General features: G+C 54.7%; 5 protein-coding genes across 5 annotated transcripts; 2 read left to right on the top strand and 3 right to left on the bottom strand.

Moving 5' to 3' along the window:
- Window positions 1-1,170: 1,170 nt before the first annotated feature.
- MAM_02008 (uncharacterized protein) lies at window positions 1,171-2,025 on the bottom strand (the record flags this gene model as incomplete). The annotated part of the gene is made up of 1 exon (XM_040820807.1): window positions 1,171-2,025. The coding sequence occupies one exon, from the start codon at window positions 2,023-2,025 to the stop codon at window positions 1,171-1,173; it is 855 nt and encodes a 284-aa protein (XP_040681150.1).
- Window positions 2,026-6,436: 4,411 nt separating this feature from the next.
- MAM_02009 (transducin family protein) lies at window positions 6,437-8,155 on the bottom strand (the record flags this gene model as incomplete). The annotated part of the gene is made up of 2 exons (XM_040820808.1): window positions 6,437-7,832; window positions 7,911-8,155. The coding sequence occupies 2 exons, from the start codon at window positions 8,153-8,155 to the stop codon at window positions 6,437-6,439; spliced, it is 1,641 nt and encodes a 546-aa protein (XP_040681151.1).
- Window positions 8,156-8,436: 281 nt separating this feature from the next.
- MAM_02010 (pre-mRNA splicing factor ATP-dependent RNA helicase prp16) lies at window positions 8,437-11,361 on the top strand (the record flags this gene model as incomplete). Its single annotated transcript, XM_040820809.1, has 1 exon — window positions 8,437-11,361. One exon carries the CDS (start codon window positions 8,437-8,439, stop codon window positions 11,359-11,361), a length of 2,925 nt encoding a protein of 974 aa, XP_040681152.1.
- A 1,042-nt stretch (window positions 11,362-12,403) lies between these two features.
- MAM_02011 (uncharacterized protein) lies at window positions 12,404-13,570 on the top strand (the record flags this gene model as incomplete). The annotated part of the gene is made up of 3 exons (XM_040820810.1): window positions 12,404-12,750; window positions 12,863-13,170; window positions 13,269-13,570. The coding sequence occupies 3 exons, from the start codon at window positions 12,404-12,406 to the stop codon at window positions 13,568-13,570; spliced, it is 957 nt and encodes a 318-aa protein (XP_040681153.1).
- Window positions 13,571-14,395: 825 nt separating this feature from the next.
- On the bottom strand, window positions 14,396-15,821 carry MAM_02012 (RfeD protein; the record flags this gene model as incomplete). Its single annotated transcript, XM_040820811.1, has 3 exons — window positions 14,396-14,821; window positions 14,882-15,334; window positions 15,435-15,821. The coding sequence occupies 3 exons, from the start codon at window positions 15,819-15,821 to the stop codon at window positions 14,396-14,398; spliced, it is 1,266 nt and encodes a 421-aa protein (XP_040681154.1).
- Between the last annotated feature and the right edge of the window lie 1,735 nt (window positions 15,822-17,556).

Consider the following 17,556-nt stretch of genomic DNA (forward strand, 5'->3'; position numbering starts at 1 on the left):
GTAGCGTGTTGCAGAACATGACGGAGAATACTCCGTTTATTTATCATTTCTTTTCCTAAAGAGCGAGATGATGCCGTCCACCGCCGGTGGCCACCTACCCCATGACGTAAGACGGCAACCGGACCAGGCTGCACCGACGGCCGACGCCCGCCGCCCGAGGCTACTAAGAAGTACAAGTGTGTCCGGTCGGGTGAACAAGGAAAGGGCGGCTCCAGCGCGAGACACAGTGTTCACTGTGCACCGCGCACCATTCATCACCATAATTGGCCGGCAGTCGACGGCACATGCGCCGGGCTCGGCTCGGCCGGAGGTGATTGATGCGCGCCGCGTTTGGGGGCGGACCTGGCCCTGCGCGCTGCGCCCTCCCTCCTTCCGTGTTGCCCGTTTCCTGCTGCCTACCAGCCAGCCAGCCAGCCAGCTCCCCCACCCACCACCAAGCCCCGAGCGTCAGTCAGGTGCTCCAGCGTGTACCGCCCCTCCCCCTCCATACCAGTCGTGGCCCTCGCCCACCTGGCCAACCGCCACAGACAGGATGAGTAAGCGGCAAAAGTGGCCGCAGCCTCTACGTTCCACAGGGACAAACAGAAAAAAAAAAAACAAAAAAAAAAAAAAAACCGGGACGGCAGAACCACGCGCTCCATGACATGCACGGCCACGACAGGCACCAAACGCATCACGCTACGTGTCGTGGAGGGCCATCTTTGCGAAGGGGCTTTGAAAAAAGAAATCCATTCATCAGTGTCCTGAATGAGTGTGCAGGGAGACACCGCAAGTCGGCCTCCGGGGCTATGTACTGCCAACTTCCATAGCTGGCTCGAGATGTATATCCACATCCGTAGCATTCAAATCAACCCGTGTCCGATCTCTTATAAAACGCCATATACCAACAAGATTTTCCCCTTCTTGCCCGAGGAGCCCAGCCTCCAAGTGGCTGGTATCTGTACTAGTCCCGACTTGAATTCCTTCTCCCGTGAGATTCCACCGCTTGACACAAGACAGAGGATGGAGAGAGTGTGTGACAAGTTAAAAAGCGCGTAGAGCGAAGCGTACCAGCCAGTTCGTTCATACAGTCCAGTGAGTGTGCCTTGAATATGTACAGCGAAGGACGAAGAAGTGTCACATGAACAAATTTGTGCCCTTGCCTCGGGGCATGTCGAGGAATGACCGGCTTCAAATCCAAAGAGGTGCGACTGACTTTGTGTGGTTTCCTTCGGGGGGAAAGAACATTGCAGAAAGTCCCTGAACAGCACTCAGATATTCATCAGGGCTGAGCTTCTGTAGGCCTCGGTGATGGAGATACTGCTGTTCCTCGTCGATGGATTCGAGGTGACTGCTGACGCTGTACTCCTCTGCGAGCTCATTGACTTGAGCCAACTCCTGCCCAAAGGGATGGGACTCCTTGGTCTGCACTTGGGTCACGACCGTCGTGGTGGGTGCTGGTCGAAGCGCCGGGGTGGCCTGCTTCTGGACGAGCGGCAATGAGGCGTGCGAAACCGATGACGCCCTTGTGGAAGTTGAATGGGAGCGAGAAAAAGGCTGGCCAGCTTTGGTGGAAAAGGAGTGGTCGGAATCTCGAGACATGCGCGAGACAGATCTCTGGCGGGCCAGAGCTTCGTATGAGTTCTTCTTGGTGTGGGAGGGAGAGCGCTTGGGGATTGCGGGAGGCTTCCCCTCGACGGGCACGGTCGTGGATGCCGATGAGGCAGCTTTGAAATAGCAGGACAGATGATTCGGCTCTGGAGACGATACATCGGGACTGGTGGGGGGCGTGGAATCCGCGTTGCTCTGCAATTCAACGTCTGAACTGGACTTGCTGGCGGTCGAGCTGCTGCGTGATGAACGAGGAATGTCGGGAGCGTTGTAGGACAGCATGTTGGTGGTGTGAAGGAGCTGTACCGGAGCCGAAATCTTGTCGCGGATGTTGTAGGCAACCTTGGTAGTGTTGCTTCGTTGAGGCATCTTGGCCGCGTCGGCTTGGTCGCTGCCACCTCGCAGACGAGTCGTAAAAGCGCGCGACAAGGACATGTTTTTAGCTGGACTTGCAAAGAGCAAAGGTGGAAGAAGAGACTCGATATGGTGGGAAGGGACCTTCGGCTCGCGTATGAGACCCTGGCCGGCCAGTGCAGACTGTTTACGTGTGACTCGGATCCGTAAGCGGCCAAACTGTGGAATGCGGCTGCCACGAGTGACCACGAACCACACTTTCCCAAACGGGCCTGACTGAGGAACGTTGCAGAGGATCACAGTCTATTGGGGGCCACTCGAGCAATGGTGGGCAGCACTTGAGCGCACGATGCTAGACGGTGTAGCTCAAGAGTGCGATGCGATGGACTGATCAGTGGCTGAAGGGGGAAGGTGGTTGTTGCGGGCTGCGATAGGCCGCGGTCGCCAGGCCGGTGAAGAGGCTCCTCGTGATGCGAAATACAAGATCTGGCTTGAGAACCAGGCCGCCAAGAAACAAAAGAGGTCAAGTTGGTCGGGTCGGCCACAGGTGCCGTGGTCGACAACAGGACGGTGACTAGATAGATGCTTGGTCCTGAGGATCGACGGTGAGACGGGGCGCCGTGCGACGGCTGGCTGATGACGCTGACTGCCAGGGTACAAAGGATGCGAAAGGACAAGTCGAGGCTGCTCGTCAATGCTGATTGGCACGGAGGCGCAGTGACGGGCAAGATGAAGCGATTCCTCGGCGAAACTCGAGTGCGATAGCCGGTTTGGTGGGTTTCACACACTGGGAAATCCAGTCCTAGTGTGGTGGAAACTGTGTGACGGCGAGGTGAGAAGAAAAGGAGGAATGATGAGACGAAAGTGAAGCTGCAAGTGAGAGAGACCAAGGCCGGCTAGTTTTGTTTGTCGAGAGAGACAGGGAGGTTAAAAAGAGCTAGAAACGGCGCCGTTGATGGTGCGGTGCTGGTGCGAAAGGAACGGTCAACGTTGTACTTGTCATGCAAAGCAGTTTGGCGATTCTTTTGTCGCGTCCGAATGCATGCAAAGGCGTGACTATTGTGAACTGGGCTGCGGATATAAAGCCGACTTCGCACTTGGCGGCTAGGGAGCGAAATTCGAAGGACCCAAGAATCAACGTGAGCTTCGGAGCTGTGAAAGGAACGAAGAAACAGCGCGGAATCAAATCACGTCAAGACAGAGAGAGACGGGCGGAGAACCGGGCGCGCGGACGAAGAAGCGAAGATGAAATCAAGGATGCGAGGCTGTCGACGGCAGGAAATATGAAGGCGACGGGAAGTCGACGGGAAGGTGACGGGGGATGCGGCAGGCGATGGAAAGATATTCTCCCGACACCACCAGCATTTTAGCGCGAACACATAAGTCATAAGTCGCAAGTACAACACACCCGAGTACAATAATAGTACAGGTACTAGTAATAGTAACAGTGCTAGTACTAGTACAAGGGGGTGCTAGAGCCCCAACTACAAGGCACCCGAGTACTCAGGTACTGCTGCCAGGTATCGGGCCACAATACTGCGCAGCACAGACGGGGGGAGACGCAGGCACAACTTGTGTGTAAGTATGTACAAGCAAACACAAGCACAGCACGAGCAGAAAACCAGAAAAAGGCACAAAGGGGCACGAGCGACGTGACTCCCTCCCTTCCCCACCCCCTCCTCAGCTTTTTGTTCTCATCCGGCTCCTCATCCGTTCAAAATGTTGACCCCTCCTAGCCCCGCTGGCTTGTTTGTAGGCTCCATCCAGAACGGAGTAGTCCGCGCGGCTACCACTAATCATGCCTGCCCCACATACTTTAGGTGATCGGTTGCCCTCACCACCTTTAGTAGTATTGACAATAAATTGTTCCCTTATTTTTTTGGTTTTTAGGCTTTGCCAGATTTGACGCCCTCTCGCCGCACGGACGACATGGCTGGCTCACCCCTGCATCACCGCTTGCCTAGTCACCAATTGCCCGCGAACCCGGCCAGTGAAGATTTGCTCACCTGCGCCGAGGCGCCCTTGTCGGACAGGCTGTGTGGATCCTCGAGGATCGATGATGCGGGCCTGACCAATGAAGCTCGAGGAACGACTCTGGCTAGCCAGGGGAAACCTTGAAGGGAATAAATACTCTGTGCTTGGAGGGCCAGGAGAGTCGTTTGGGCTTTTGACCATTGGTGCTGCTCTATTTTTTATTTTTTTCGGCCCACTCTCCCTTTTTACCTCCCCTACTTGATAACTACCTGAGGGCAACCATTACAAGTATTGGATGGAGGCATTGGTTTTGGTCAAGTATACAAGTATGCACTCCCTGGATTTCCACCTTGCTGTTGGGCGAAACACGGCTGCAAATGCGGCGTCATGCCTCGGTTCGGGCAGCACGACATTGAAATTTTGTGACGAAGCATTTCCCCGTGAATCGTCGTCTATTACCCGGTCATCATTGCTCGGCCGACGACTCGAAGCCGGTCCACTCGTCGCGTGGCGTCTTGGTTCACTCCGGCCCAAGGGCATATGTACAAAAGCTGTCGAGTTTGGTCCAGAGTAGCCATTACACGGTACTACTGCAACACATAAAAGGGGGAGTAGGGAACTAACAGGTGCCTCGGAGGTCAGCAGACACGCCGTAACATGCGCAGAACCGCTGGCGAGACTAGGAAGTGCCGCACTCCCTATCTCGGGGTGCAGGTCGAGAATCCACTTCCATTCAGCCTTCTCCAACAAGCGCCGTTAATACTGCCACTGCCACTGCGTACGGAGTAGTCTTGCTCGGATTCTTGCCCCGTGCCTTGGAAAGCTGGAGCTGCGAACCCTTTCTCAGCCATCGAGCACTGCAAACGCGGCCAGCCGTTGGATTGGCATGTCGATCCACGTTTCAGAGTTTGTGTGGCGCGCGGTGCCTGCACAAGCGTTGTTTGCCTCTGCAAATCAGCCCGCCAATGACAATGCCGAAATAGCACGGAGGTGGGTGCTTCCGTCGGCTTGCGGCCAGCCAGCCAGCTGGCACGGGTCGGCCAGGTGTTGACGGTGCCTACGTACCTAAGCCAAAAGTCACAAGTCAATGACACGTACTCCGTAGTTACATACAATACAGCACCCGCACCGGAACCAGTGACGAAGGCTATCCCAACGCAACCTCGGTCCAGACTTCAACACCACGTTGTGTCCGCCAGAGACTAGAACAATTTCGCGCGCGATACACAACATAGCCACCGTCGAAAGGAGTCTGCTCACTGAAAGAGTGGGGGGTCATAAGTTACCCGGGAAATAACGCCGTGGAGATCTTACGAAAAGGCAGAGGAACAGACCACCCAGACTCTTCGACTCCATGATCCCCCGCCAGTCTGCGTTTCGTCCCTACTAGTAGTTACTTATACAGCGACCGACCACGGGCGATCCACCAAACCCGCGTTTCATCTCGCCCGGGTTGCCGTACGACAGGTCCATGCCATCCCTAACTTGGATGGGAAGGTCGGACTCAGCGACGAGCAAGGAACGAGCAAAGACGAGGCAGAAGGTCCTTCTCTGCATAAATTCAATTTCATAATCCCTCCTGCTGCTCCCTGCGAGCCGTGGTATCAACTGCTCCTTGAATTGCAACCGACGTGAGCGTGAGCGAGCCACGCGCCGGCCACGAATGCGTCGTACAGCGAGCCAGCTGCCCAGTAGATGCATGCGCTTCTCATATGCCGGCATGTGCGCAATATCGTGCCCGCCCAACATCACCTCTTGCCCGCGCACGTGGGCAGTCCGCTGCCTCTTGGTCCACCAGCCACGGCGGGCTTGAGTATCGCCACATCCTCTTCATTTCGGCACCCCTACGGAGCACACTGAGGGGGAACCCCCCTCCCCCATATGGGGTTGGATAGTCGTAGACTCGTCGTGCCACTCAATCGCCCGGTCTGGTGTCGACGAGACTGCCCGCGGGCCCTTGCTTATGTTAAATCTCGGGCAAGGCGTCGACTTTATTATACTACAGAAAGACCACGCCGGAACTACTACCATGACCCCGGGAGCGCAGACGGCTTCAATGTTCCACTTTGCCGGGGCCTGTGCTTGGTGAAGACGATGACGCCCTACGGACTTTGGGACTGGAAATTGTGCCAGGACCCTGGCTGGATTTGACACGTCTTAGCAATGCCAGACGGCGCGTTGTTATCCTTGACTTGATGCTATTATTAGTCGTCTGATGGGATGATGTGTCTTTCGGCTTGATACAATGTAGCCCGACGAAAAAGCCAGAGACCGACGGTGATTCTAGTTACTACGGTGTAATTACTAATTGAACGGCTTATGTGTTTACATATTGAACAATATTTTGTCTCTTGCTAATCTATAACGGAACATGGGCATCGATCATGTAGATATTTGTCGATATCAAAACACTAATCATCTGGCTCACACGGACATACCACAGCCGTGCGTTGATACAGTATCAAAAAAAAGAAAAAAAAAAGGATGAATTTAACCCCGTGTTCCGACTCCACTTTCTTTAATCCTCGTCCATGGAATCGCCTTCACCATCCCCGTCTTCCTCAGATGAGCTGCTCTCGTCCTCCTCGACACCAACCAAACGGTCCTCAGTGGCGCCATCTTTCTGAGCCGGTATCCTCTGTGCAAAGACCTTGCGAACCGCGGCGTTGGTGCTGGTGTCCCAGACCTGCATGTTACCGTTGCTACCCGCCACGGCGAGCCGGAAGCCGACTTCAGCGTCCGGTGCGAATGTTGTGGCAAAGACTTTGCCGACGTCCAGGTTGCGAGAGACAACCATTGAGGGTCCGGTAGATTGAATGTTCCACAGCTTGACGCTTCTGTCTGTTGACCCGGTGGCCATGAAGCCCGGGATGACGGTGTTGATATCAAATGACGACACAGACTCGTCGTGGGCTTGGAGCGTCCAGACTGATTTGGTGGCGGTAGGGTTTGAGGGCGCATTTCGGACGTCGTGGTAGTGTATGCAGCCCTTCTCCGTGGAGACGAAGAAGTAATTCGAGTCATGCGGATCCCAGCGTACGTTCTCGACGTCGCTTTCCACACCCCAACGCGGTGCTTTGGCGTCGGGGGCTCGCATGTCCGCAGCCAAGACGGTGCGGTCGTAGCTACCGCTCAGCAGAACCGTGGCCTCGGTCTTGTGCCATGCCAGGGAGCACACCTTGTCCGTGTGATAAGAGTACGACTTTGCGCATTGCGTCGTGTTGAGATCCCATAGTTTGACCGTCTTGTCGGCCGACGCCGACGCCAGCAGATTGCGATGTTGCCTGTTGGCAGCGAGTGAAAGTACTGCATCTACGTGGTAGGCATCGTTGGCCTTGGCCTTTTTCGACTTCTTTCCTTTCTTCTTCTTCTTCTTCTTCTTCTCCTTCTTCTCTTCGCCCGACTCTACGTTTGCGCCCTGTCCGAGAATCGCGTTCGGGTACATGCAGTCGATGGTGTCGAGATCCCAAATCTCAATGTCTGGGTCCAAAGTTCCGATTGCGACGTAGTTTCCCTTGCCATTTTTGTCGCCGCCGGAATTGCTGACGGGCATGTCGAGCCACTCAAGCGCAAGAGGAATGGCGGGCAACATAATGTCGTGATGCACATAGAGGTTGTCGCCCTCGTCTTCGAATACGTAGACTTCAAGGTGGGCGAGCTCGTCCTCCACCTTGGCAGAGAGGATTAGGTTATCAGTGGCGAGAATCTGGAGGTCTTCTTTCTCTTCGTCGTCGTCATCCTCGTCTTCCAGAGTAATGTATGGATCGTCCTTGTTGGAGTCGTGGTACGCCAGTGCTTTGAGGTTCCCAAACATACCCATCCCCGTTCCGTCTGCATGTGCTTCGGCTCCGTCGTCATCGTCATCGTAGTGCTCTAAATCATACTCTTTCAGGTCGTCGTCGTCGTCGTCATATCTATGCCGGGGTTAGCAATCCGACTTTGGTCTTTCTTTTCTTTAAAAAAAAATTAAGAAAAAGAAAAGGTCGGCAGACTTGGCTTCGGTCGTTGACTTTGCGCCCTCCACATCCATACTCTCATCGTTATCTGCCTTGTTATTGTCTCCCTCGGAGCCCTCTTCTTCTCCTTGCGCATCCTTCAAGTCCTCCTCGGCATCGTCCAGTTGGAGCTTGGCGAGTTCAGCTATGCGCTCGAACTCACTTTCGTCCAAGGTATACTTTTTGGGAAACGGAGCCGCAAAGCCTCGAGGAACCCATTGAGCGGCCGTTATCATAGACATCTTGACCGACTAACAAGAATATTTTCCGGACTTTGCCAGCGATGCACATAGAAATGCACGCCGACCTGGAACAAATATCCGCCTGGCAGCGTCAAGTCCAAAAATTTTGGTTGTGGGGTTTATCGATAAGGAAGCTTGTCTGTCTTGGCCAGACAACTAACTGGTCGGGAAATCTTCGCGACTATTTCGATGGTGACCACGAACTACGGTGCTGACCGCGTCACGCGCAGAACTGGTTTTCCCAACGCAAGATTAGCTGCCCGGGGCAGCACAGCGACGACATGGCCGGGGAAAGAAGTTTTGACGGATACAATCCGAAGAGGAGAAGATTGGACTCGTCGCGGCCACCACACAGACTTCAGGATGGGTCTCGTGTCTCGACACCTCGGGCTCAATCTACCTACGGTGCTACCCCGTCAAGAGAATCCGAAAACCAGGGGCCAGACGAAGAAGACATTCTAGCACTTGATCGAGATTGGTACGGAGGTGACGAGTTGGGAGGCCATGCCTTTGGAGATGATACACACAATCCTTTTGCATCTTACGAGATCTCCGCCTGGGAGAGCCAACAACAGGAGTCTGCCAAGGCCGAAAAGATGGCGAGTCGATACGACGCAAGACAAGAACAACGTCGCAAAGAAAACGACGCATGGGAGACAAACAGAATGCTGGTCTCAGGTGTTGCTCAGCGAAGAGACATGATATCAGACTTTGACGATGACGAGGCGACCCGAGTACATTTACTGGTTCACGACCTACGACCACCATTTCTCGACGGCCGTACCATCTTTACAAAACAACTCGAGCCCGTTCCCGCGGTCCGGGACTACCAGAGTGATATGGCTGTGTTCAGCAGGAAAGGGAGCAAGGTTGTGAGAGAGGCCCGCCAGCAGAGTGAGCGCCAGAAGCAGGCTCAACAAGCAACCTCGATCGCTGGGACAGTACTTGGCAATATCATGGGCGCCAAAGATAACGACGAAGATAGCGCGTTACCTGGACCCGGTGAAGACGGCGTCGAGAACGGTGAATCCAAAGGCAACAAGTTCAGCCAGCACATTAACAAATCCAAAGGCGCCAGCGACTTTAGCAGAAGCAAAACGCTTCAAGAACAACGACAATATCTGCCGGCATTTGCAGTTCGCGAAGACCTCTTACGAGTCATTGGGGAGAATCAAGTCACCATTGTCATTGGCGAGACGGGTTCGGGGAAAACGACTCAGCTAACCCAATTTCTATACGAGGATGGATATGGGCGTACTGGCATGATCGGCTGTACGCAGCCTCGGCGTGTTGCTGCCATGAGTGTAGCGAAGCGTGTTGCCGAAGAAATGGAAGTTGATCTGGGCACAACCTGTGGCTATGCCATTCGGTTTGAAGATCACACCAGCAAGGAGACTGTTGTTAAGTACCTGACCGAAGGCATCCTGCTCAGGGAATCTCTTAACGAGCCTGATTTGGAAAGGTACTCGTGTATTATCATGGATGAAGCGCACGAGCGCGCGTTGAACACTGACATCCTACTAGGATTGTTCAAGAAGATTCTTCAACGGCGACGGGACCTCAAACTGATTGTGACCTCGGCGACCATGAATGCGAAACGATTCTCGGATTTTTTCGGAGGGGCTCCGGAATTCATTATACCTGGACGGACGTTCCCCGTTGATGTCATGTTTCATCGATCGCCAGTCGAGGATTATGTGGACCAGGCAGTCCAACAGGTACTAGCTATTCATGTTTCCATGGACCCGGGCGACATCCTGGTGTTTATGACCGGACAGGAAGACATTGAAATCACCTGCGAACTGGTACAGAAGCGGTTGGATGCGTTGAACGATGCCCCAAAGCTGAGCATTCTTCCTATTTACAGTCAAATGCCGGCAGATCTCCAAGCAAAGATCTTTGACCGGGCCCCGCCCGGGGTGCGGAAATGTATTGTGGCGACCAACATTGCAGAGACGAGTTTGACAGTGGACGGTATCAAATACGTAGTCGATGCGGGTTATTCAAAAATGAAGGTGTACAACCCCAAGATGGGCATGGATACCCTTCAAATCACGCCAATCTCTCAAGCCAATGCCTCGCAACGTTCCGGTCGTGCCGGCCGAACGGGGCCCGGAAAAGCCTTTCGCTTGTACACAGAAAAGGCTTTCAAGGACGAGCTATACCTGCAAACGATTCCGGAAGTCCAGCGTACCAATCTTTCAAATACAGTTCTCATGCTCAAGTCGCTGGGTGTCAAGGACCTGCTGGACTTTGACTTCATGGACCCGCCACCGCAGGACACCATTTCCACGTCCATGTTCGATCTCTGGGCTCTGGGAGCGCTCGACAACCTCGGAGAGCTCACAGAACTGGGGCGCAAAATGAGTGCCTTCCCCATGGACCCATCCCTAGCCAAGCTTCTCATCACGGCAGAGCAGTATGGCTGCAGCGAGGAAATGATTACGATTGTGTCCATGCTGTCGGTGCCCAATGTGTTCTACCGACCAAAGGAGCGCCAAGACGAGGCAGACGCTCAACGAGAGAAGTTTTGGGTGCACGAATCAGATCATCTGACATATCTCCAAGTGTACCAAGCGTGGAAGGCTCACGGATTCTCCGACGGCTGGTGTATCAAGCACTTCCTGCACTCGAAATCACTGCGTCGCGCCAAGGAAGTGCGTGCGCAAATCGTGGACATCATCAAGGCGCAGGGCATGGAAGTCAACAGCTGCGGCATGGACTGGGACATTATCCGAAAATGCGTCTGCTCGGGTTACTACCACCAAGCGGCAAAATACAAGGGCTCAGGAGAGTACATCAATCTGCGGACAAATCTGGCCGTCCAGCTTCATCCCACGAGCGCCCTCTACGCCGGGCACCCTCCCGACTACGTGGTGTACCACGAACTCATCCTCACGTCGAAGGTGTACGTGTCTACTGTCACGGCGGTCGACCCTCACTGGCTCGCAGACCTAGGCGGCGTGTTCTACTCGGTCAAGGAGAAGGGCTACTCCATCCGCAGCAAGCGCATCACGGAAACTGAGTTCAATCGTAAGATGGAAATCGAGGCGAAAATGGCAGAGGACAAGCGCAGAGACGAAGAGCGCAAGCAAGCAGAGGAAGAGAGGGCGACGAGGAAGAAGGCGCCCCCCGACGCCAAAAAGATCGTCACGCAGGGCGCAGTCAGGAAACCTGTCGTCAAGCGAAGGGGTAGAGGCTTTTAAAAAGCTGGAGCTGATGTGTTTTTATACTGTCACGCTGTAGACGCATGCACGGTTTACAGCAAAAGGATGGCGGGGATTCCTTGGATACAAATGATACCAAATAACTACACGCACATGCACGCACGCAAAATGCAAGTATCAATGACGTATAGTGAAACTTGTCTCCCCGTCAACGACATCGCGATCCTCCTGCGTGAGCTGCACGACCTTGGCATGTCGCGGTCCCTCGTCGACATGCTGGAGAAACTTGGACAGGGTGGCCTCGTCGCCCTGTGCTTCCCCCTCTACCTACATTGATCGTCGGATCAGGCACGCCATTCGAGGCAGGTTACATGAGGGTTGAAAAGGGACGGCTGGGACGACGGGTGGTGCAAACCTTGTTGTCCGGCGTGTTTCTACACCAGCCCGTGATTCCGCACTCTTGGGCTCTCTTTCTTGCAAAGTACCTGGCGTCGAATGTTATTTACTTCTGGACAGGTTTGATTTCTGGCTCGTCTGGACTCTTGGCGAATGTACCTGAACCCGACACCTTGTGCGTGCGACAGACAGTCAGCGAGATTCTGGACCACGCTCGAGCAGTTCATCAGTTGGTCTGGGCGTCAACCTTGCACGACGCCGCCATGTGCGACGAAAAAAACCTGCGGCGCGCGGGTTACTTTGAGAAGGGGGAAGGGAGCACGCTGGTGCACTTTGCGTGGCGGCTTACTCGTTTTGCCATGTTGCTTGCGTATGGTCCTCAGGAGCTGGATGGCGATGAAGTTGTCGTCGTCTCTGACTCTGGGCTGGCGAGGAAGGAGGGTTGTGTTTTGTAAATGCAGACAAGCCAATCAGAGCAGACAGAGCAGCTTTCGATGACGTCCGCAGCGCTACAACCGCTATCGATATCGGCTCACCCGCCGGCCCGTTCGTTCAACCTCAGAAAAACCACCCTCGCTCCCACTTCCTCCTCTCCTCCTCCAACCACCACCCACCCGCGACGGCCTCATCATCCTCATCTCATCCTCGCCGGTCCGTACACGATCCCCCTCCCCCCCCCACCCCCATGGAGCCGTCCCAGGACCCCGCTGCCGCCATAAGATTCCGGCCTTCCAAGAAGCGCCAGGCCTACCGCCAGCGCCCCGACGACCTCGCAAACCCCCATCCCCCCCAACAGCAGTCAAGCCAAGATGAGCAAGAAGAGGAAGCACAATCCGCCGTCACAGCCGCAATGCGCGTCCGCAACGCCCGCAGAGCCCGTCTCCGCGGCGTAGGATTCGCCTCCGACGACCACGATCCCGACCACGACCTGCGCCCCCAAACAGACCACGACCTCGCTGCCCCGGCAAAAGGAATCCCAGACCGCTTCATCCATCAAACAGGTCTCATCGCCACACTCAACGACAAACACATGTACGTCGCGCGACCTCGATCTACGCTGTGCTCCTCCCCCCCCCCTTCTCCCCCCAAGCAGCACCGGGGCGGCGCGCAAAAGCAAAGGCAAAAGCAAAAGCTAATCATTCAGGAACGAATACATAGAATCCCGCCTCTCCTCCGCCCGCGCCCCAGGGCCCTCACAACCCGCCCCCCAAACAGACGCATCGCCAGAGCCGCTCGCCGGCGCAGACCCCCAACGCTCCCACCACCACCAGCCCACCCGGCAGGGTAAACTCTTCGAGGTAGAGGTGCCGGCCGACACGCGCCGCGACGCCCAGAAGCAGAAGCGCCCGGCCTCGACGGATCCCCCGCGGCCCAAGCGCGGGCGCAACCGCCGCGGAAGCGACGACATGAAGCGCGACCAGCTCGTCGACGCGTTTCTGCACGAGAATAAACGTACGGGGCATTTCTCCCCCCTCTTCCTCTTCTTCTTTGACGCCATCAGGTCCCATACGACAAGTGCTGACCTTTGCTACTCGCAAACAAACCTCTAGTCGATGTGTACGACGTCCCCGTGCAGAATAGCCACGTCGACGGCGAGAGAGACGGCCGCTCCGCCGACGACCGCATGGCAGACGAGTTCCGCCGACGGTACATGGATGAAGTTGCGGCACGGCGGCTCAGGAGACGCCCGCCGCCGACGAAGCAGCAGAAGCAGCAGCGGCAGCTGCAGCAAGCCAATGTGCTCAAGGGCCCAAAGTTGGGTGGTAGTCGGAACGTGAGAGCCGCTGCGAGGAATATACTGCTCAAGGAGAAGCAGGAGAAGGAGAGGGAGAAGGCTGGGAGGTGGCCGTGAACCCCTCGTGTCGCGGTCCAGTTGAGTTTGGATAGTGCAATGGTTCTAACACGGGGGCGCAGCACGAGTTTGACACACCCAGACGGACCCTGTGTGATTGGTGTTTCAGGTGCATTTACGAATTAGTTACAATGTGACTCATCGTTGGCGACTCGCTCAAAGCACGTGTTGTCTATCCAGCCGAATTCCTACGCGCAAATAGGTGGTCTTTACCAATGGCAAAAAGGAAAAAAAGTGTATTCAAGTGGGACATTGCGCCTAGCACAAAAGGATTGGGACATCATCGTCTTGGCATTAATAGTAAAAATCACACCCATGACCTTGCATGGGCCAACCATGATCGTCAGACGTCAGACAAAGAAGAAGCCACCCAGCCGGTATTCCTATATCCAACGGTCTGTTTATCCCGAGCTTAACGCCGACATCAAAAAAAAAAAAAAAAAAAAACTACGAGAATATAAAATAAAAAGAGGGACCCCATTGAAATCATCATCGGCGTTTGTATCGGAAGATTTGACGTACCCTGGCACAACTTTGTGATGGCTGATAAACCAAATGGGCCGTGAGCAAACCAAGCAACCCAGTGTGGAGAAATAAAAATGAAAAAGAAGTGATGGACACGCCCAAGAGGAAAAATCAATGCTGATATACGAGAGTCAAGACCTGTACTGTAGGGTAGTTACGATCTCCCAAAATACGCCGAGGCATCAGTGCAAGTATTTAGCCCATCTTCAATTTTGAAGCAGGCATAAAAAGGAGAGGACGGGCAAGGCAGAGCAACAAAACATTAGAATAGCCAAAAGGTCTTAACCGTCACAGAGTCATTCATCTGATGTCGAGCTGGAAAGGCTTGAACCGACCGCCGATGGTAGCACAGCGTGGGCACTTCCTCCGGGCTCCAAGTTCTGCCATGAGCACCTCGACACATGTCGAACATAGGCCGCAAATGCATTCGGTGCAGGCGTAGGAGCTCTTGAGCAGCGATAGTTTTTGGCAAGCTGCGCAGTAAATCTGCGTGTTTTGCGACGAGTAGGTTGGCGAGGAGTCAGACAGGCCGCGCGATCCGATGTGAAAGTTCTCGCCGCTTTCGCCGCTCTCGACCGAGGGAAAGGGATCGACACTGTCTTGGTTATATGAAGGGGGTGTCAAGGCTTGCTGCAGCGGGGATGCTTGGTAGTTCCCAGATTGAAATTGAGCATGGGACAAAGGTGGTACGGAAGCTCGATGAATTGATACTGGAGACTGCGGTACCTACGATTCTGTTAGCGGGCTTCGCCGGTCCACGTAGGTATTTACATTGATGAGCCTTACTGGAGTGCGATCTTCGTCCAAGTCGCCAGCCGCAGAAGCAGCCTGGTCCGCGGCATCGATCAGGTCTTCCCATCGTTTGCCAAAGTCGGCCGATGGCTCTGCTGACAAGGCTTTCCTGTCGTTGGCGGGTCTGAAACGATCTTCATTTTGGAAGCGCCGAAACCAATCAGCAGCGGATCCGCGCGAGCTCTTCTTTTTGTGGTTGGATTCACGTCCACGCTTCGTTATAGATGGCTTTCGTGGACGACTGGGACCCAACGGCCTCTGAAGAGGAGGGAGGGTGGAGGAGCGGCCCGGGGGCGAGTGGGCCAGCAGCGACGGAAGTATCTCGCGCTGTCGATTCACGTTGGACGTATACGGATCGCTCGTGACATCGTTATTGGATAAATGCAGCGGGGGCAATTCAATTGATGTCCGAGGAATGCGGCGGCCATCGGAATCTGAATAGTAGCCCTAGTACGACCATGCCAGAGCAGTCAAAATGTCAGCCACTCCCCAGGAGCCACACGCAGTTGACAAAGCCCATTTGGCAGCGGGTAGCAGGACGACTTACATCCACATCGACATCTCGTTCTGACTTGACGCCGTGGAGCTCTGCCAAAGCTACTGCGGCATTTGCAGCCCCGAGCAGTGAGCCACCACCGCTTGTCGTGTATTCATCGCTATGGCGAGGGGTGCCCGGGTTGCTAGAGCCATCGCGGTAGTACGTTCGTCGGTCATGGGCAACTGTGCCTGTGCGAAACCGGCTATTAGCAAAACGCGGCCTGTCGCCTGTAATCCAGGCAGACGGAAGTGACAAACTTTGCGAGGTTGAAGTGGAAGCTTGATCAGCTCGATGATCTGAGGGAGGGGAATTGATCATGAGCAGAAAGCTTTCTTCTGTGGCAGGAAGCTTCGGGATGTAATGCTCTGGGTGAGCTCGGCGAATGTGCTCCTGCATTGAGCGGTAACGCTTCTCCTAAACCAAAGATGGGACGAGTCAGACCTGGAGCAATACACAAGCCGAAAATGGACACGTTCAAAGCCGAGGATGAGACGTTGGACGGAGAGTGCCTCACAAACGATTGCTGATCAGGACCACGGGACGCCGGGGCTTGGGATTGCAACGAGAAGTCGCGAATGGAACCAAGACAGCAGGCAATAAGTACTTACACCAATGCATCGCTTGCGACAACTTGAGCCATCCTGATTGCGAAGCGGGCAGACAACCTCATTATTGGCGTCAGTGATTGAAAAGGACGATGTCAAGGACGTCCGAGGCGGCATCTTGATTGACCCCACCATGCGCCTGGCCGCGGGGAGCAACAAGTTGGCGAGATGAGTCGAATGAGTAGAGCTCTAGAGTCTGCCAATTGACAAAAAAGGAGCTATGCCAAGCTTTGGCATCACAAAGCTCTTGTTGGATGAGGCGGTTCAAGACGCTGCATGCACCAATGGCGGCTTGTTGAAAAAGCTGTGGCCGAGCAAGGAAGGGGTTTGTTGAGCGACGACGTGGGCGCCTGGCTGACAATCCCGAAGACTGCGATCTGCCTTGTGATCAGAGTCCTGCAACTGATGGAAATGGTAGCGAAGACAGATGTTGAAGACGGAAGGCGAGCAGAAAATATATAGAAACAATAAAGAATTCGAAAAGTCAGGACTCGCGCAGGAAGCCTTGGGTCGGCCAGCTTGACCCTGGCCAGACTGCAGCTTGTAAAAGAAAGGGTGGGCGCAGAAGATGGAACGTGATTCGAATGTCTCGAGAGGAAGCGAATATGGGAGGCAGGCCAAGTAAACAAATGTTGCTGGAAAAGGTTACAGAGGAGGATAATTGGCAAAAAAGCAAAGTGTCTTCTTTGCCAGCTGGCTGTCGGCGATAATAATGGTATTGACGTCGGGCCCAAGGAACCGACGCAGCTTCGAAAACGCCGGAAGTCAGTATTGCAGACGAAGCTTGGTCTGAAGGCCGACGGTAGTCTGGCAAGCTGCAAGATGAGTGTCGGCGGTCGCGAACACGCCTCCGAGGTTGGATAGGCAGGAGGATGACTAGTAGTGGTAGCTGGTAGAAGAAGGTGAAGATGGAAGATGGCAGGTCGAAGGTCAAAGGGTCAAAGGTCGCAGGTCGCGGGCCCCGGGGTTCCAGGCTCTCAGTTGCAGGCTGGAGTTGCTGGGAGGATCCGATGAAGCTCCTGCCGGTGCCGAGAAACCGTATCGACCACGACAATACGACCACGTCGGGATGGGGGCTGAGAAGGACGAGGAACCAATATTTGGAATCAAAAGAGCAGCTTGAGAGCAGAGGCGAGCTCGTGAGAAGGGGGGGAGCAGAGCAGCTGAGCAGCGAGAGCAGGTGAGAGCAAGTGGGTGGGGACGCTGCTGAAGTCGATTGGCGTTGACGGTTGATGATGAGTGATGAAGGAATTGCGCCGAGTCCTGGAGCTGGTGGTGGGCGAGCTACTTCAGACGGTCCCAAGTTCTGACCCCATAACGACGACGACGACGACAATGAGGGAGGTTGTGCGGGAGGAGCCAAGTCGGTTCCGAGGTCGAGGTCGCAGAGTGGGAGGACAATTCAACACGGATCGACCGAGGTGGGCAACGGGCAATGAAATGAATGGGCAAAGCCAGCGGCCGAGCTGTCGAATATTTGAACGTCGACCTTGGACCTTGTACTAAGTACTCCGCACCAACCAAAG

This window comes from Metarhizium album (assembly GCF_000804445.1).
Source record: "Metarhizium album ARSEF 1941 chromosome Unknown scaffold_3, whole genome shotgun sequence".
Lineage (NCBI taxonomy): Eukaryota > Fungi > Ascomycota > Sordariomycetes > Hypocreales > Clavicipitaceae > Metarhizium > Metarhizium album.